The 20,704-nt window shown below is 46.3% G+C and overlaps 1 protein-coding gene across 4 annotated transcripts; it reads left to right on the top strand.

The window, feature by feature from the left end:
* Positions 1 to 2,722: 2,722 nt before the first annotated feature.
* On the top strand, positions 2,723 to 19,647 carry ACTR1A (actin related protein 1A). Of its 4 annotated transcripts, none has more exons than XM_077258650.1 (11): positions 2,723 to 2,943; positions 5,397 to 5,461; positions 5,546 to 5,621; positions 6,535 to 6,660; positions 8,699 to 8,823; positions 9,761 to 9,977; positions 10,205 to 10,297; positions 12,636 to 12,810; positions 16,601 to 16,662; positions 18,086 to 18,126; positions 19,037 to 19,647. In XM_077258650.1, exons 1-11 carry the CDS (start codon positions 2,896 to 2,898, stop codon positions 19,137 to 19,139), a joined length of 1,131 nt encoding a protein of 376 aa, XP_077114765.1. In that variant the 5' UTR covers positions 2,723 to 2,895; the 3' UTR covers positions 19,140 to 19,647. The 4 variants fall into 4 exon arrangements, with proteins under 4 accessions (XP_077114765.1, XP_077114764.1, XP_077114767.1 ...); XM_077258649.1 differs by lacking the exon at positions 2,723 to 2,943 and adding an exon at positions 3,179 to 3,322; XM_077258652.1 differs by lacking the exon at positions 2,723 to 2,943 and adding an exon at positions 3,444 to 3,761.
* Positions 19,648 to 20,704: the final 1,057 nt, after the last annotated feature.

The raw sequence follows: 20,704 nt of genomic DNA, 5'->3' as shown, positions 1-20,704 counted from the left end.
CTCCACCATATAACTCTCCTGGACCCCCATATATCCTTCCTGGTCCGTTGTTCTGCCCCCCCCCCCCCCCCCCATATATATGCTTCCTGGTCTCTTGTACTGCTCCCCACCATATATCCATCCTGGCTCCACATATATGCAACCTGCCCCCCCCATATATATCCATCCTGCCCCCCCATATATATGCATCCTGCTCCCTTGTCCTGCCCCCCACATAAATTCATCTTGGGCCCCCATTTATATGCATCCTGGCTCCCAATATATCCAGTCTGGTCCCTTGTCCTGCGCTCTCCATATATCCATCCTGGCCCCCCACATATATCCATCCTTGCCGCCCCATATATATCCATCCTGGTCCCTTGTCCTGCCCCTCCCATAAATCCATTCTGGCTCCCCCATATATCCATCCTGGCACCCCATGTCTCCATCCTGGCCCCACATATGTATCCATCCTGGTCCCTTGTCCTCCCCCCCCCAATATGTCCATCCTGGCTCCCCCATATATCCTTCCTGGTCCCTTGTCCTGTTCCCTCATATATCCATCCTGGCTCCCCATATATCCAGTCTGGTCCCTTGCCCTGCCCCCCACATATGTATCCATCCTGGCCCCTTGTCCTGCCCCCCCATATCTCCATCCTGGTCCCTTGTCCTGTCCCCCACATATATCCATCCTGGCTCCCCCATATCTCCATCCTGGTCCCTTGTCCTGCCCCCCATATCTCCATCCTGGCCCCACATAAGTATCCATCCAGGCCCCTTGTACTGCCCCCATATCTCCATCCTGCCCCCCCCATATATCCATCCTGGTCCCTTGTCCTGCCCCCCATATCTCCATCCTGGCTCCCCCATATCTCCATCCTGGTCCCTTGTCCTGCCCCCCCAATATCTCCATCCTGGTCCCTTGTCCTGCCCCCCATATCTCCATGCTGCCCCCTCATATATCCATCCTGGTCCCTTGTCCTGCCCCCCACATATATCCATCCTGGTCCCTTGTCCTGCCCCCCACATATATCCATCCTGGCTCCCCCATATCTCCATCCTGGTCCCTTGTCCTGCCCCCCATATCTCCATCCTTGTCCCTTGTCATGCCCCCCCATATCTCCATCCTGCCCCCTCATATATCCATCCTGGTCCCTTGTCCTGCCCCCCATATATATCCATCCTGGCTCCCCCATATCTCCATCCTGGTCCCTTGTCCTGCCCCCCATATCTCCATCCTGGCCCCTTGTCCTGCCCCCCATATCTCCATCCTGGTCCCTTGTCCTGCCCCCCATATCTCCATCCTGGCTCCCCCATATCTCCATCCTGGTCCCTTGACCTGCCCCCCATATCTCCATCTTGGTCCCTTGACCTGCCCCCTCATATATCCATCCTGGTCCCTTGTCCTGCCCCCCACATATATCCATCCTGGCTCCCCCATATCTCCATCCTGGTCCCTTGTCCTGCCCCCCATATCTCCATCCTGGCCCCTTGTCCTGCCCCCCATATCTCCATCCTGGTCCCTTGTCCTGCCCCCCATATCTCCATCTTGGTCCCTTGACCTGCCCCCTCATATATCCATCCTGGTCCCTTGTCCTGCCCCCCATATATATCCATCCTGGCTCCCCCATATCTCCATCCTGGTCCCTTGTCCTGCCCCCCATATCTCCATCCTGGCCCCTTGTCCTGCCCCCCATATCTCCATCCTGGTCCCTTGTCCTGCCCCCCATATCTCCATCCTGGCTCCCCCATATCTCCATCCTGGTCCCTTGTCCTGCCCCCCATATCTCCATCTTGGTCCCTTGACCTGCCCCCTCATATATCCATCCTGGTCCCTTGTCCTGCCCCCCACATATATCCATCCTGGCTCCCCCATATCTCCATCCTGGCCCCTTGTCCTGCCCCCCATATCTCCATCCTGGTCCCTTGTCCTGCCCCCCATATCTCCATCCTGGTCCCTTGTCCTGCCCCCCATATCTCCATCCTGGCCCCTTGTCCTGCCCCCCATATCTCCATCCTGTCCCCCATATCTCCATCCTGGTCCCTTGTCCTGCCCCCCATATCTCCATCCTGTCCCCCATATATCCATCCTGGTCCCTTGTCCTGCCCCCCATATCTCCATCCTGGCCCCTTGTCCTGCCCCCCATATCTCCATCCTGGTCCCTTGTCCTGCCCCCCATATCTCCATCCTGGTCCCTTGTCCTGCCCCCCATATCTCCATCCTGGCCCCTTGTCCTGCCCCCCATATCTCCATCCTGTCCCCCATATCTCCATCCTGGTCCCTTGTCCTGCCCCCCATATCTCCATCCTGTCCCCCATATATCCATCCTGGTCCCTTGTCCTGCCCCCCATATCTCCATCCTGGCTCCATATGTAGCCATGTCTCCGCACACACATAGTGGAGATGAGATTTCATGAAATCCATCCACTATGCTGTAACATCTGGACACTGTGGGTTTGATGCTGATGCTGACGCTGTACACAAAATCCAACCCGCAGCGTTTACTGACCGTGGGAACACAGCCTTATCCAGTTTGACTACATTCATATCGTTCACTCAAAAGCCGCATCAAATACTGCCCCAAAGCCGTCATGTGTGATTCCAGCCTAATGTAGGGAGCTAAGGGGATCATAAAGGCACATCTATAGAGGCTGGTATTTCTGCACTTTCCGCTCCCCGCATCCATGTCACACACCCAGCCTCCTGCCTTCTTGTACACAGGTGTCACTCACCACACGTCCCGTGACGCCGGGTAGGTGGGACTATACAGCGCGAAATCCCTGCTACAGCAGGCTGAGGCGAGCACAAAGGCGCATGCGTACTCTGTCCTGAGCGCCGGCCGTCCATTGGTTTGCCGCACATGCGCAGAAGCTGCTGCAGCCGGCCCGTCAGCTCCTGAGCAGGAGGAAGCCGCCATGGAGTCATACGATGTGATCGCTAACCAGCCCGTGGTGATTGATAACGTGAGTAGTGTGGCAGTACGGCCGGCACAGATTGCTTTGTACACCGTTGTGTCACGTTTCCGTGCTAGCGATTAGGATCGGCTGTGCGGGCAATATGATTTTCCCTTTGTCATTACAACCGCGCCCCTCCTGTCGGTCACAATGACAAGGATGTAGTACATCTGAATGGCCAGGAGGGGAGTCCGGGAGCAGGCGGTACCGGGCGCCGTGTCCCGCAGTCACCACACATTTGTATTCTTATTTCTGACCGATGTTTAGGGCTGTGCAGGCGCAACCTAACCTGCTGCCGCGACAGAGTAAACCTAAAGGACACAGAGGCGTGGCAGACGGGAGCTTCGTGCCTTCCGATTGGACAATACTACTGTCAGTTACTGCGCGGGTAAGGGGCGGGATTTGATGAGCCCAGCTGGCGGGGTTTTCGGTTTTTATTGGTCAGGGATCTGTGTGACCGCAGTAACGCCAGCTGTGATTGGTCAGTGTCAGGGGCTGGGAGGAGTTGTGTTAGGGTGTGGAGGGCTGGCAGTGACTGGTGTAAATACTAGGCCGGGCCCGTTATGTGGCCGCAGGTCTGGATGAAGTCATTCATTGCAGTGGGTGAGGCCACAAGTCCCCACAGTGTGGTCGCCCGGCTGCTATCTTGGTGGACCCCTTCATGACCACATGGCCATAAACTTTTACGCGTTCACCCCCCCCCCCCCCCCCTTTCTTCCAAGATCCGTAACGTTTTATTTCTCCGTCTGCACGGGATCTTGTTTATTTGTGGCGACAGCTGTACAATGTAACTTCGGCCTTTTTCCCCCCTTCTCTGCCTTTCTCCGGTGAGGACGCGGCTTCACACAGGACCTTTCACAATATTTTTTTAATTTATAGGGATATTCCCATCCCCAAGATCCTCTCCCAATATGTAGTAGGTGTAGTAATAATAACATTAACGAATCCCTCCCATTAGAAATGGAGGATAGTTCTTCTGATTAGCTATGTCACTTATCTCATGTAGGGCGTTGCAGTAGCTTCTGTATCCATGGTTACGACGACTTGTAGTGACAGCTAGTTGCTAGTGGTCATAACCATGGATACCTAAACTACTTAATGCCCTGCACATGGGGTAAGCAACATAGCTAATCAGAAGAACCATACTCCATTTTCTTCTCCCCACAGCATTGCGGACTTAAGGGCTTTTGAAGCTTATATGATTTCTACTTCAGCCAAGTAGCCGGTAACAATCTCTTCTCTGGGCGTTTACTTTTTTTTTTTCCTTGCATGATTCTGGCTTCTTATGATTGGTCGGCGTCATACAAGGGGTAAAGTTAACACCCCCAAGAGAGGAGTCTCTTTTAAAGCCTCCGTAATTGAAGGGGAAATTTGCATGAAAACTTTAAAATCTCATAATCTCCGAGAAAATACAGATAGGATTAACCCCTTGGCCCCTTACTGATCTATGCAGCTGGAACAAGAACGTGTTGTCAGGGACGGAGGAGTGCCGGGTCACTAGTAATTACCAGTTCTGAAGACGCAAAAAGCTTCCAGCAAACGTTATTAAAGGGGTTGTCCGCTACTTAATATTGATGACATAGGTCATCAGTATCCAGATTGGTGAGCGTCTGACACCCCATAATCGGGCAGCAGACAGATGTGACCCATGAATGGACCCCAAATAGCACAGCGCCGTATACTGCATAGTGGCCATTCTCAGGTACTGCAACTCAGATCACATTCACCACAGTAGGAGCTGAGATGCAGTACCTGACAGCGGCCACTATGCTGTGCTGTCAGATGAAAGCAGCCGATTGTCGTGTTGCCGCTGATTAACCCCTAGAATGTTATTAATGAACTATCCTAAGAATCAGTATCGAAGTAGTGGACTGCCCCTTTAAGGATCGCTGCCACTTCACTCTTGACATGGGCCTGGGACACACGTCATGGATGTCAGCTGATGAAGGTTTTTGTTTTTTTTTATGGCATATGAGATGATTTAAAAAAGGGGACAGCAGGTGAAGCTGTAAAATGACCAGTATTTGTGAAGCCCCTGCTATTCCAGTGCCCCCTCTTCACATGGCAGCAGTGGTCACCTGTGGTAGATAAGATGCCAGGACCAGCGGGTACGTTGGCATTATCTGCTCATATCCCAGTTTTGATTGAAGACAACCCCTTTAAGACCTGGTTTGTCACAGGTTTAGAACCACAGAATTGAAGGGTTGATAGTAATTGCATTCTATGGCCCCTGTTCGTGTTTTCTGGGCTATGTTGGGTCATGGTGTCTGTCAATTGCTGCGCTATTTTTTTTTTTCCCTGTAAATTTTCACAAAATCTGCAATGGATCCGCCTGATCCCAGTCTGCTCTCTGGAGACTGATTGCTGTAAAGTCACTTTCTGTATTCTGTGCGCCATTCACCCAATATATAGTATAAATGAGGCCGCCTGACATAGTCTCACTGGGTTTTCTTTTCTTTTAGGGCTCTGGAGTGATAAAAGCTGGGTTTGCAGGTGATCAGATCCCGAAATATTGTTTTCCAAACTAGTAAGTGAAGCATTCATGTAACAGCTGTCAGTGTGTCTCAGGGTCTTCTGTACACGTGTAACACAATGTTGTATTTTCCTCTAGTGTGGGCCGACCTAAGCATATTCGAGTCATGGCCGGAGCCCTGGAAGGAGACTTGTTTATTGGACCAAAGGCAGAGGTGAGACGCGCAGACACGATGGGCGGCCTCCGGCCGTAGTCCTCTACCGCACAGCCCTTTATGTATAGCTCGACAGTGCAGCCTCCTTCCCGGACCAGGAGCCATTGCTCCACGTGGACTTCTGTGATGGACCGCTAAAGGCTGCAGCTAATCATCGGCCTCTGATTGGCTGCAGTGGTCACGTCGTATAGCAATGTGAAATGACTGCCAAGGGGCACAGAGCCGACATCGGAGGAGCGGCACCAGTCCTGGAGGCAAATGTGAAGTCTTTATTTTAGATTGCCCGGTGATTGTCCAATAGGGAACAACCTTTTTGAGCTGAGCGTTGGTCGGATGCCACGTCCCCTGATTCCCACGTGCATCTCTGGACCGCCATTCACAGGTTTCCCTTTGCACCCACCTGCCGTTCCTGGCCAACTGGTGCAGCCAGGGTCAATTCAAGGCAATAGGGTTGGCTGACGCTGGGATCACCAGCGTGCTGGGAAAAACTGAAGGCGTAACAGCCCATAAGTATCCAGGATCAGTGGTGGTACTACAGATCATACCCCACGGAGATCATTCATTTATGACCCTTCCTAGTAATATTCCATTACACAGACTGGGCACCAGCTTAGAAATTCGGCTTCATGGAGCTGGTGCCCAACATAATTGACATTTCTCAGGTCAGGATTTCATTAGCCTCCAGTTTCCATGTAGAGAAATACTTGACCTTCGAGGAGGACTTGGGTCTTTGCTGAGTCTCCTCTGAGGGATCTTATTAAAGCTATATTGCGCAAAGGGCTGGATTGGAAAGTAGTCAAATACAAGACAAGTGTCTGACCCTGAGATGGGTTATTTAGGTGACTGATATGACAAAATGTATTTTATGATGAGATTATATTGAATGTAACTATTTGATCCTTTGCCCGTCCAGGAACACAGAGGCCTCCTGTCTATTCGATATCCTATGGAGCATGGGATTGTGAAGGACTGGAATGACATGGAGCGTATCTGGCAGTATGTCTACTCCAAGGACCAGCTGCAGACCTTTTCTGAAGAGGTAAATGAGCACAACTCTACGAGATGACTGTGGTTCCTCCTCGATTGTTATCATGATATAATATCTAGAAGTGGTAGCCCCCTCATATAATGTTATTAGCGGCGGTCCTCCCCAGTAAACTATGTCACTGCTCCGCTTACTTGGAACACCCAGATAAAAATGGTGGAAATCTGTAAGCTCTGGTCTTGAGTCAGTGGCCACAAATGATCTCTAGACTCTGAGGCCTTTATGCAGATTTATATCTTTATATATGCTAGAAATAGTGACCGTATTTAGGCGCTCAATAAAAAATGTCACTTTATTTTCTCTCGATAACGCCTTCGAAAAGATGGAAGTAGGACTAAATGGTCTCCCATGTACACCCTCAGATTGCCGGTCACCTCTGATTCTGTAGACTCTGCTAGAAATTAAGGGGCTGATTGTTCTTAGTGACACCCAACCAACATAGTAACCAAGGATAATGCAGAAGCTCTAAAGACCCCCTTCTTGGTGCCCGTTAGGGCTAAGCTTGGGTATAGTACAAAATAAAAAGAAATCCTATGATAACAAGAATATATTTTTGTTAAGTTCCCAATAGGATAAAATAAAAAAGATAGACAACAACATTGTAACAAAGTTTACAGTGCGACTTGTGATACAGCCTATATCCTAAAAATTCAGACATTTTGAGAGTGAATGCTGAATGTCAGTACACCAACATTTTTCTTGTTCTTGATATGTTAAATGGTTATTTCCAGAATAGTAACTTACTGATCGTGGGAAGTCCGACCACTGGGACCCCCAGCGATCCCAAAAGCAGGGCTTTAGAAATCGGCTCTGCAGGGCACTGACTTGAATACCGCAGACGTGACTCAAGACGACTTAACAGGGCTCGGATATACAGACCCTTTGTCTGGGTTTATTGGGGGTTCCAGTGGATATATAGGGGATAATTTATGTTGGGAATAACCGTTTTTAAAGGGGTTGTCACATCATTGTTCTTCAGAAACACATCCACTATCCTACCAACCAGCTTTCTGCTTGGGAAGTGTGCTCCTCGTGTTTGGAGCAGTGGCAGGGCTGAATCACTGCTCCAAACTGTGCACCTTCCGATGCTGCGGGCAGAGGCAGCTTTACATCTGCAGCATCGGAGGAGGAGCGCAGGGCCACAGAAGCTGTCTGGATCTAGTGATCCGGCCAGTTATGAATCAGTGCTTGCAAACTTTTAGGGTATGTGCACACGCTGCGGATTTTGCTATGGATTGGCCGCTGCAGATTCGCAGCCGTTTTCCATGCGTTTACAGTACCATGTAAACCTATGGAAACCAAAATCCGCAGTGCACATGCTGCAAAAAAAAACGCGCGGAAACGTAGCGTTGTTTATTCCGCAGCATGTCAATTCTTTGTGCGGGTTCCGCAGCGGTTTACATCTGCTCCATAATAGGAATCCGCAGGTGTAAAACTGCAGGTGGAATCCACGGTAACTCCGCAGGTAATCCGCAGTGCGGATTTACCAAAATCGGTCTGGAAAAATCCGCAAGACTTTCCGCAACGTGTGCATGTGGCCTTATAGCAGAGAGCTTACACTCACTGTGCTACTTGCCTAGGAAACCGGCCACTGCTGATCGACTGCAAAAGTGTCTGGTAACTTGTGCAACATCAGTAAATCATAAAATGTAGATGCCTCTGATCTTGAGAACAGGATTTTTAATAAGAAGTACCGTAAATTGCAAAGTTGCTTGTGTTTCAGAGCACTTTGCAATCTTAGCTATTTAACAAAAATAGGAAACCCCTTTAATGTGTTGTCTGTGATTAAAAAAAAAAAAAAGGCTCTGTTGTCGTATGAATAAAAACAGCAATCACATAGAGAATGAGCGGCGCGCGTGCGCAACCTCTGCTCCAGTCAGATGGGAATCCCGGCAGTTGAACCCCTGACTATTGGGAAGTTATAAGAAGGCGAATTACTAAAAAACGTATTACAATCCGTGAAATATAAACCCTATTTCCCGAGTCCCGTCCACTTATACTTTGCCGTATTCTTCTGTTTCTTGTTCCACAGCATCCAGTTCTGCTCACAGAAGCTCCCTTGAACCCACGGAAAAACCGTGAACGCGCAGCCGAAGTTTTCTTTGAGACGTTTAATGTTCCAGCTCTGTTCATCTCCATGCAAGCCGTCCTCAGCCTGTAAGTGACGTCCATACACCCATGTAGATAAATAAGAAAATGACAGCGCGCATTACAGGAGGTTACACAGCAGCGTGAGAATAATAATTCCGGAGTAAACAGACTGACTGTGATATTGGGCGGTATTAATATTCCATTATTGGCACTGCTGGTGTGATTGCGGCACACTATACCCGCTGGCACAGACAGTATTTGCCTGGTATTAACACTAAAGCAGAACTTGATGGCCGATCCCTGCTGTCAATTTCTCAGGGGTCAGACAATCATTGTAATAACCTGAGCGGGGGCTTAGGCTGTGTGCACATTTGGAGTATTTGCTGCAGATTTTCCTACTCTAAAAGCAAGAGTACCGGCAGGAAAAATTTTATGTAAAATAGGTACTTTTATTTTTTTCTTTAACAATTTTTTTCTCCCCTATTTATTTGGGTGAAGGCGCTGAAAAAATGTGCATGAGATTTCAGAAGTCTCATTCACTTTCCTGATTCTGTTAAGTTCAGTGTGTGTCTGTCTGTCTGTGTGTGTGTGTGTGTGTCTGTGTGTGTGTGTGTGTCTGTGTGTGTGTGTCTGTCTGTGTGTGTGTGTGTGTGTGTCTGTGTGTGTCTGTCAGAGAGTGTGTGTGTGTGTGTGTGTGTGTGTGTTTCAACCCCCATTTCCTGATTTAGCTAGACAGTTATAGTTGTGACAGTCCTAAAATTGTGTCCATGCTGCCTGTATGCAGCACTATATAGAGCTAATTAGTTGACGGCTTAGTAGATGCAGATGAATGGCTTCATGGAAACCTGGACACTTCTACACTAAATCTGCTCCTTATCAACAGATGTTTGTCCCAGAGAATTGTATCAAAGCCATAGACACACATGCCCTCCATATTTCACGCCCTATTACCCTGAAGTTCAGACTGATGCAGTTTATTATATACACCGACATTAATTTTTAGGTACGCAACGGGAAGGACAACGGGAGTCGTGCTGGACTCTGGGGATGGAGTGACGCACGCTGTCCCCATCTATGAAGGCTTTGCTATGCCACACTCAATCATGAGGATTGACATTGCCGGTCGAGATGTCTCCCGCTTCCTCCGCCTTTATCTCCGGAAGGAGGGCTACGACTTTCACACTTCAGCCGAGTTTGAAATTGTCAAAACTATCAAAGAGGTTTGTACCGCATTCTGTATGTTCTGACATTTCCCATTAATGTGTATTACATCAACAACCAAACTTTGCCCTAAGGTAGGGAATGCATCAAGGGGCAACTTTGCAAAAAGTCTATACATGCATGCACAGATATTAGTATACAGACAAGCATTATTGGTGACATTTTTATTCTTTAATTCTATCATTTTAAATTTTCTTTTTTTTTTTTTTCTCCACTGAACATGCAGAGAGCTTGTTACTTGTCCATAAATCCCCAAAAGGATGAGACCCTGGAGACGGAGAAGGCTCAGTATTACCTGCCTGACGGAAGCACTATTGAGGTATTTCCCACTCCACCCGCAGTACGAGTCACTAATGCTGCAGTGAATCTTACTCATTCACATAGGGTCGGGTGTGAACGGAAGCGATGTCTGCAGAAGCTGTGAAACTGCTGCCATGTCTGAGCGATGATGTGACAGCTAGCTGCAAGCAAGGGTGTAACTGGGGCGCTGTGCATAGGATTTTTTTTAAAGATCTACATTAGTGTTTTAATGCAGCATTTTCTTAGATGACTTATCAGACTGCAGCAGTTTTGTTCAGGAATTATGTGAAATAAGAATTTCCTTCTCCAATGATTTCCCCCCCCCGGTCACTACATAGGGGCCAGTGTTGCTCCATACGTACCGTAAAAACAAAAGCATTTTACATTACGTGTATTTTTGTGAAACGCTGCTTCTGCCAGGAGATTGAGATGAGGAGCTTCTAGTACTGCAGGCTTCAGCCATTCTTACCTTCCTTGCGGACCGTCCGGCAACTTAACACATCGCACTGCTCCACATATTACTGTGCAGTGACGTTACACAACATCACTGCAAAGTCAGCAGCTACAGATCGATCTTGCAGCTTCAGGACCAGAGAGGTGACTGGACTTCAGGCAGAGGTGGTTTATCACCATCTCTGCCTTTCTGATCTCTGCGCACCCAGCTGTGAACAAGCAATGTGTATATAGGAAGTTCTTAACAGCACTTCCATCTGTTGCCAGCAGTCGTCTGCTTGTTGGTCCTAAAAGACCCAGATCAGCTCTGCACTGCAGGTAGGAGGCTGAGTTTACCCTGTAACTGGAGCCAATATGGCAGCCCAAGTTACAGAGAAAAATTGGCTAAATATAAATGTATCTAAATGTTGAATTTGCCCCCCCCCCCCCCCCCCAAATTCCTTCATGGCCTTATAGGGGGCACAATGCATGAAATTAATAATGAAGAAGGAATTTAAAAAGCCACATGAAAGAATAGCAGTTTACAATCCTGGCCCATCGGAAAAAAAAAAACCTAACATGTAGAAAATGTGATATAGATAGATTATATATATATATATATATATATATATATATATCTATCACATAATTAGATGGTGGCCCGATTCTAACGTATCGGGTATTCTAGAATATGCATGTCCACGTAGTATATTGCCCAGCCACATAGTATATTGCCCAGCCACGTATGTCACAGGTTAAAAAATAAACATATACTCACCTTCCGAGGGGCCACTTGTAGTTCTGTCACCTGTGTGCAGTGCAGGCAGCAGCTTCCGGTCCCAGGGTGTGATGACGTCGCGGTCACGTGACCGTGACGTCATGGCAGGTCATTCTCGCATACCATCCTTGCCACCGGAACCTGCCGCTTGCATGGAGCGGTCACCGGAGCGTCGCGAGGAGCAGGAAAGGCGGCGGAAGGTGAGTATATAATGATTTTTTTATTTTTTTTAACATTAGATCTTTTTACTATTGACGCTGCATAGGCAGCATCAATAGTAAAAACTTGGTCACACAGGGTTAATAGCAGCAGTAACGGAGTGAGTTACCCACGGCATAACGCGGTCCGTTACCGCTGGCATTAACCCTGTGTGAGCGCTGACTGCGGGGAGTATGGAGCGGGCACCGGGCACTGACTGCAGGGGAGTAGGGAGGGACTAATCGGACTGTGCCCGTCGCTGATTGGTCTCGCCAGCTGCCTGTCATGGCTGCCGCGACCAATCAGCAACTTGGATTCCATGACAGACGGAGGCTGCGACCAATGAATATCCGTGACAGAAAGAAAGACAAGACAGAAAGACGGAAGTAATATATACAGACACACACGTTTTCCCCTTTCTATAGCAACAATTTAAAGTGTATTTTATGTCTTGTGGCTGTTAAAACAACGTGAAAAACAGACATATTTTTTTTCATTACATTTTCCCTCAATATCTATAAAAAAAAAAAAAACCCACAAAGAGTAGAACAATTAAAGTGAAAATTTACTCGAATAACCAAATCAGAAAAATGTTAAGAACTCTTTTAAAACCATGTTAAAAAAAAAAAAAAAAAACACAGAAAAAAACAAAATGTGTCTGGTCATGAACGAGGGGGAAGAAGCTGGTCTTGAACTAGTTAAAAGTCAGAATTGCTGGAATCGTAGCACAATACATAATGTGATAATTTCTGGTGCAGCCAGGACAATAGCTGGCAGCCGCGTCGTCTTCCTTAGAACCCTGGTAGAAGTGACTTGTTTTTCCTGCAGACATGACAGCCTGCGAGTTCAGTGTGCGTGACTCCGGCTGTGTGATGAGTGGGTGCATTGTGAGGTCTGGATGCTGCTGATCCCTGTATTGTTGATGCCATATTCATTTTTCTGTCTGTAGATCGGCCCAGCCCGGTTCCGAGCCCCGGAGCTGCTGTTCCGACCAGATCTAATAGGGGAAGAATCCGAGGGAATCCACGAGGTCTTAGTGTTCGCCATCCAGAAGTCAGACATGGACCTGAGACGAACTTTATTCTCCAACATCGTGTTATCTGGCGGATCCACTTTATTTAAAGGTTTGCAAAATAAAATGCAGTCAGTCCAACACGCGTAATCTGTGATAAAAATGGCGTCTCTCCTGCGCAATCTACAGATAACTTCTTAACGACCGCGGTATCAGCCCCAGCCAGCATTGGAGCAGATTGGGGCCAATTAACCCATTAAAAACCGAAGTCAATCATGACAGTGGTAGTTAAAAGAGCACCTATGTCCCCCCCCCCCATGCGATTTTAATCTCGGGTGTCGATTGTTGCCATATTATCTCGACATCTGATGACCCCAAGGTGTGGTGGCCTGTGCAATCCAACTATAAGGAGGGTCTTGCAGGCACAGTCAGTGAGTCACGGACAGGTTTCAGGCACTATAGTACACAAGTAGTGCAATGCATGAGACCAGTGATTATAGTAAAATAATAATAATAATATATACTGTACATGTATCACAATGGGACTTATTGAAAAAGTAAAATAAAATGTCTAAAAATGTTTTGTTTTGCCACTAAAAGCACTGCATTTGTGATAAAACAAAGATAAACAAAAAAAAGTTCATACAAAAAGTATACATAAATGGTATTGTCCAAAAAAACCTGATCTATATAACTGGCATGTTATAAAAAAAAAAAAAAAAAAAAAAAAAAAAAAAAAAAAACACACCAAAATTGACGCCTTTTCATCATACTGACACACAAAAAGTTGAATAAAAAACTATGAAAGTCAATGTAAAACAACTGTATAAATAAAAATGGCAAATTGTCCCCAATTAAAGAAAAAAAAGTTACAGCTCTCAGAATATGATGATGCAAAAACAAATTGTTTTATAAAATATTGTTTAGTGTTTTTAAAGCAGAAAAAACAGATATAAATCTGGTATCGCAGTAATCCTACTGACCAGATGAACAAATCGGTCTGATCACTTTTAGCAAATGACCCGCGCAAATGAAATATAAAAACAATTATATTATATATAATGTTTTTTTGTTCTGTGTCTGAAAACTGAATAAAAAGCGATCAGAAAAACGTTATGTGCTCCGAAATGGTACCAAAAAAAATCTCCCAAATCGTTGGGCAAAACATAAGCCCTCATACAGCTTTGTTCACCAAACAATTAAAAAGTTACAGCTCTCACAAACCACAAAATAACTATTTTCTTATTAAAAAAATTATTTTTACTGTGTTATAGCAGCAAAACTATATAACTCTGGTATCGCTGTAATCGCATCGACCCGAAGAATAAATCCGCCTTATCGCTTATACCGCATAGTAAGAACTATTCTTGTACTGCTGTCTATTTGTTCATTCTACGTCCCAAGAATCGGAATAAGGCTCGGCTGACATTTATCCTGCGCTCTCTGCTGAGCACTTATATCAGGGTTTCTGTGTAAACTCCCAAAACTGCGATTCAGACAGAACTACTCCAAATTGTGGGGTCTAATTTCATCTATTAACCCTTGTGTACCTGAAAAATATGCAGCAAATACACATATTAAACTTTTACCGCTAAAATTTTGTATTTCCACATCCGAATATTATAAAATTCTGGGATGCAGCTATGGGTTCAAAAACTACACCCCTAGATGATTTCCTTAAGCGGTGCATTTTCCAATATGGCGGTCACTTAAGGGGGTTCTGCTGTTTTGACACCTCAAGTGCTTTGTTAATGAGAAATGTGGTTTGCAATCTATTCCAGCCAAATTTGCATTCTACACCCCAAATGTCGCTTCTTCCCTTCCGCGCCCTGCTGTGTGTCCAGACAGAACTTTTTGACTACATGATGGGCATTGCCATGCTCAGAAGAAAGTGGGTAATAAACTGTGAGGTTCAGTTTGTGTTTCCTCTTGAAAACTGAAAAATTAGCGGCTAAAGCAACATTTTCGTAAAAAAACATGACGACCTAATGTTATGAAATTCTGTGTCGTACCTGTGGGTTCACAATCCTCACTATACCCCAGGAAAACATCGTTAAGGGGTGTAGTTTCCAAAATGTGGTCATTTGTGGGGGGTTACTGCTACCTAAGCAGCTTAGGGACCCTGCAAATGTGACATGGTGCCCACAATCTATTTCCGCCAAACTTATAAAACTCAAACGGAGCTCCGTCCCTTCCGAGTCCTGCCATTTTTCCAAACAGTTTCTGACCACATGTGGGTATCGGCGCACTCAGAAGAAACTGGGTAACAAATCGTGGGGTCCATTTTCTTCTGCCATCCCTTGTAAAAGTGAAAAAAAAAATGGCGCTAAAGCAACATTATAGGGTAAAAATTACAATTATTTTTTTTTTTCGACTTTACATTAATTCCTGTGTAGCACCTGAAAGGTTATAACATTTCCTGACAGCTATTTTGAAGTATTTGAGTTGTGCCGTATTTAAAGGGAACCCGTCACCTGAATTTGGCGGGACCAGTTATGGGTCATATGGGTGGGGTTTTCGGGTGTTTGATTCACCCTTTCCTTACCCGCTGGCTGCATGCTGGCCGAATACTGGATTGAAGTTCATTCTCTGGGATGAAGATAAATGCTAGTGGCTATATGTGCTGCCAATGATTTCCTGAGTACAGCGTGAATGAGAGTCTATTGATGCAGCCTTATAGCTGGCTGAGTCCGCGGTGTCCACCGCTTATACAGCGGTGGACACCGCGGACTCAGCCAGCTATAAGGCTGCATCAATAGACTCTCATTCACGCTGTACTCAGGAAATCATTGGCAGCACATATAGCCACTAGCATTTATCTTCATCCCAGTTCTTGTTACTGACGAAGGTCTTATGTGTGACCGAAACGTTTTGTTGCATTGGGATACAATAAATTATCCGTTTTTCCTCTCACAACAAAGTTGAGTGCTGGGTTTTGTTATTGTTTAGTCTGAAGGTTTGGGAACCTACCCTTGCACCACTTTAGGTTGTGCACACGTTGATTTATCATTTGAAGTTCATTCTCTGTCCTCCGGAGTACACGCCTGCGCAAGGCAATCTTGCCTTGCGCAGGCGTGTACTCCGGAGGACAGAATGAACTTCAATCCAATATTGCAGCCAGCATGCAGCCAGCGGTTAAGGAAAGGGTGAATCAAACACCCGAAAACCCCACCCATATGACCCCAAACTGGTCCCGCCAAATTCAGGTGACGGGTTCCCTTTAATATGGGATCACTTTTGAGGAGTTTCTAAAATAAAGGCCCCACAAGCTCCAATCAAATCTGAATAGGTCCCTAAAGTAACAGTTAAATTTGTAGAAAAAATGAGAAATTTCTACTAAACTTTTAACCTTTCTAGCATCCTAACAAAATAAAATGATGTTTGAAAAATGACGCAGATGTAAACTAGACATATGGGAAGTTATTTATTTTCTTGTACAGCATAACTAACTGGTTTTAAGGATATAAAGATTGCTAGTTTGAAAACGGTGAATTTTTCATAATTTCCTCCAAAATTCCGACATTTTTACAAATAAACGCAAAACACATTGACCTAAATTTACCACTAAGGCTGCCGTCACACTAGCAGTATTTGGTCAGTATTTTACATCAGTATTTGTAAGCCAAAACCAGGAGTGGAACAATTAGAGGAAAAGTATAATAGAAACATATGCACCACTTCTGCATTTATCACCTACTCCTGGTTTTGGCTTACAAATACTGATGTAAAATACTGAGAATCACTGGGATCCATGAAAGCGTTGCAGCGTTATTACCGCATGAAGTGACGCTGGTCAGATATCAAAAATTTGGCTTGGTCAGAATGGTGAAAATTGGCTCAGTGGTTAAGGGGTTAAACCAAACATGTTTATATTAACTGGAGTCATACATTTTATTTCTCAGGTTTCGGGGACCGGCTTCTAAGTGAAGTGAAAAAATTAGCACCGAAAGATGTAAAAATAAGGGTAGGTTGTGGGTTTATCTTTTTTTATTTACATAATCTACCGACTCGAGTATAAGCCGAGGCACCTACTTTTGCCATGGAAAACTGAGTAGGCTTATTGAATCGAGTCTAAGCCGAGTATGCATTGTCCCCTCATCCCTGTCCTGCTATGCATGGCTCCCCCTTCCCCGGTATGAATGCCTCCCCCTCCCTGCCCATGTCTGCCTACCTCCCTGTCATTGTATGCATGCTTCTCCTTCCTGACCTGGTATGAATGCCTCCCCCGTTCCGTCCCTGCTCCTGTCTGCATGCCTCCCCCGTTCCGTCCCTGCTCCTGTCTGCATGCTTCCCCCGTTCCATCCCTGTATATACACCTCCACCGTTCCGTCCCTGTATATACGCCTCCCCATTCCGTCCCAGTATATACGCCTCCCCGTTTCATCCCCGTATATACGCCTCCCCCGTTCCATCCCTGTATGCATGCCTCCCCCGTTCCGTCCCTGTATGCATGCCTCCTTATCCCCTATCTCTGTGTGCATGTTACCTAATGAAAAAAACAAAACATCATATTCGCCTACCTGCGCGCCCTCGGTGCTGGCACTGCATCTTGTTCCAGCCGCCGGCGCCTACCTGCAGCTCTTCCTGTGCTCAGCAGTAATGTGGAACCACTCATTAAGGTGATGAATATGCGCTCCACTCCTATGGGAGTGGAGACACATCCATATGCATCACCTTAATGAGCGTTACCACGTGACCGCTGAGCACAGGAAGAGCTGCAGGTAGGTGCCGGCGGCTGGAACAAGATGCAGTGCCAGGACCGAGGGCGTGCAGGTAGGTGGGTGTGATGTGTGCGCTGACTGCTGGCACCCACTGCTCCGCCACCTTCCCCCCCCCCTTCCCTGTCGGCTTTCTGTACCATGACTCGTGTATAAGCTGAGGGGGGGCGTTTTCAGCACACAAAAAAATGTGCTGGAAAACTCTGCTTATACACCAGTATATACGATACTTACACGGTTCATATTCTTCTTACAGCCACTCATCCACGCGGCCGCCTGTATTAATGTGATGCCTCTGTAGAGCTTCCATATAGCAGATCTGTTCACACCAACACGTTTCGCCTCATCCATACATGTCCTCCTGGGATCAGGAGAAGAAATCTCCTGTTACTGAGATCTGCTGTTTACCTTCTCCAGTGTTCAAGTGTATTGGCTCTCTGATCAAAAAGGGGCTGTTTTATGAAGGTGACCCCCTGTCATTATGATCTATTGGGGGTCTATGGACTTCATAGTGGGGGGGGCAGGATGATCACCTTCCAGCTAGAAACATGTGGTCTTCATGAGAACCCATTCAACATTTTCTTGGGATGTTCACGTTTTGTATGACCAGGTCTTTGTTTCTTGAATGTTATTCTATGACCTTTTGTAACATTTTGTTGTTTATTTTAGATATCTGCTCCTCAAGAACGATTATACTCTACATGGATTGGGTAAGAGCAACCTGTTCATCTATACACAAGATAGGATGTTATAGAGCAGGGGGCACCAGATGCATCCTGGGGGCCACATGCAAAAAATGATCACAACTTCACCCATAATCTTTGTGAAGTGCAGATTAAAGGGGGGTTTTCTTGGATACATTTTTATCTCGGCAAAGGCTTAAATATCTAAAATGGCAAATATAGCTGATGCACACCCTACTCTGGTCCAGTGCTGCATCTCTGTGCTACTGACTGCAGCAGTGATGTCATGACCGCAGTGCACGTGACCCCTGCAGCCAATCATTGGGTTCAGCAATTCGTGCTTTCTACATGGGTGATGTGCGCTGTACTTGTGACATCGTCGCAGAAAACAGTTTGGAGCGGCGCTGGAGAGCCGGTAAAAGAACGTATACAGACATTACAGCACGGGATCACAAATGATTTTTAGTGAGGCAAAATACAGTATTTCACTGCCTGTTTTTAAGCAATGTCTTGCCTCAAAGAAAGAAAGAATCACCTGTGATCCCGTGCTGTAATGTCTGTATATTATTTTCCTTCCCTTCCCTCTGCCCAGGAGCTGTGGTATGATCAGACCATGTTCCTGTACGGTCAGACACAGCCATTACACAGTACACAGCAGGGGCACAATTATAAGATTATTTCAGCACAGGAACATTTTATGTAAACACTTCCAATTGTGGAAATTATGATTCTAAGATCTAATGATCAAAATTAAAGCCCATTGTAAGGAGCAGACACGTATGTGACGCACTTATTGTCTTTTGTCCCTAGTCACCCCACAAAGAGGGAGTCATTGTAATGAAAAGTATAATCAGATTTTTTGGCAAATGATGGCTTAATACTTGAGAACAGACATCTTTCAATTATAGCAGAATATTTTCTTTTTTTCCTTTTCCAGTGGATCTATTTTGGCCTCTTTGGACACCTTCAAGAAAATGTGGGTCTCAAAGAAGGAATACGAAGAAGACGGACCCAGAGCTATCCACAGAAAAACCTTCTAACATCCAGGAAGACCAAATCGTGATATCTGTCCTCTTCAGTTTAAAACTCGCTTTTTGAGTATGAGAGTGTGGTCGGGAGGTGACTGGTGGGTGGGTGTGTATGTATGTGTCTGTATGCGCTCTCCAGCATGCCAAGAGGTGGTCATCCCAAGGGAAAAGATCTGACATTGTGCAGACCAGCAGAGAGCTCCTAGGAGAGGAAAGCCTTTGTCCCATTCCTATTTATGTGTATCACGTTGCGCCGCGGTTCGTACACAGGTCTGTTGCGAAAACTTCTCTTATCGCGTTATAGCCAATTCTACCGTGACAGATAACCAGACGGAAGACCTTAAAAAAATAAGTGAAGGATCCATGCTGCCGTGGGTCAGTATCTGTTGAGTCGTGTGTCCCCAGCACTTATACTGCCGCACAGGCCTCCACAAAGAAAAGCTGTAACATGCGACACCTGAAAACGCCATGGATTTTGGAAAATGTTTCTATTGCATGTAATAAAAGAACAGTATAGTTATATAGTTAGCCATCTGGATTTTGTCTTTGTAGAGTATCCTCGTCACTACGCCTGTCTGCAGGTCAGTGTAGGTTACGTCGCAGGAGATTCAGGAAAGTGCAGCTTCTGTTCCCTCTTTATTTCGGGTATTCGACACACTTAAAGGGAACCTGTCACCCCCAAAACCAAGGGTGAGGTAAGCCCACCGGCATCAGGGGCTTATCTACAGCATTCTGTAATGCTGTAGATAAGCCCCCGATGTATCCTAAAAGATGAGAAAAAGCGGTTAGATTATCCGGTCTGGGGCCTCCCATCTTCTTACGATGACGTCCTCTTCTGGTCTTAGCGCTGCGGCTCCGGCGCAGGCGTACTTTGTTTGCCCTATTGAGGGCAGAGCAAAGTACTGCAGTGCGCAGGTGCCGGGCCTCTCTGACCTTTCCCGGCGCCTGCGCACTGCAGTACTTTGCTCTGCCCTCAACACGGCAGATAAGAACGCCAGCACCGGAGCCGCAGCGTGAATACAAGAAGAGGACGTCATCGTAAGAAGATGGGAGGCCCTGGACCGGACGAGTAGCGGGAACGCCCCTGGATGAGTATAATCTAACCGCATTTTCTCATCTTTCAGGATCCATCGTTCCAGAATGCCGTAGATAAACCCCTGATGATGGTGGGCTTAGCTCATCTTCGATTTTGGGGTGACTGGTTCCCTTTAAAGGGAACCCACCACATTGTACCTACAGTCCTGTCTCTGGCCGCATGTTATAGAGCAGGAGGAGCTGAGCAGATTAATATATATTTTGTGTTGGAAAAATTCCGTATGAATTATTTTTTACATTTAGATCTCTGTTCTTTCCAGGCTTGCGAGTCCGGTGGGCGGATCTGTTCAGTGATTGACAGCATTCCGGCAATAGCTGTGCGCTGATATAGCTGTCAATCACTACGTGTTACCCGTCCACTGGACTCAAGACTAAAATGAGCAGTGATTTAAAGGAACAGTTTAAAATCTTTTCCCATTGATTTATGTGACTGATAGACAGCCCACAGGTAGGAGGCATGGTTAATGTCACAGGTTCCCTTT

The sequence above is a fragment of the Ranitomeya variabilis genome, chromosome 4 (assembly GCF_051348905.1).
Source record: "Ranitomeya variabilis isolate aRanVar5 chromosome 4, aRanVar5.hap1, whole genome shotgun sequence".
Classification (NCBI taxonomy): domain Eukaryota; kingdom Metazoa; phylum Chordata; class Amphibia; order Anura; family Dendrobatidae; genus Ranitomeya; species Ranitomeya variabilis.
The sequence above is the reverse complement of the archived record's forward strand: the minus strand, read 5'-3'. Positions and strand labels throughout refer to the sequence as shown.

Coding starts and splice junctions, on each gene's coding strand:
- ACTR1A (XM_077258649.1), top strand. CDS start 3,194: ATGTTTAGGGCTGTGCAGGCGCAACCTAACCTGCTGCCGCGACAGAGT. Junction 6,661..8,698: donor TGCAGACCTTTTCTGAAGAG/GTAAATGAGCAC, acceptor CTTGTTCCACAG/CATCCAGTTCTGCTCACAGA. Junction 12,811..16,600: donor CGGATCCACTTTATTTAAAG/GTTTGCAAAATA, acceptor TTTATTTCTCAG/GTTTCGGGGACCGGCTTCTA.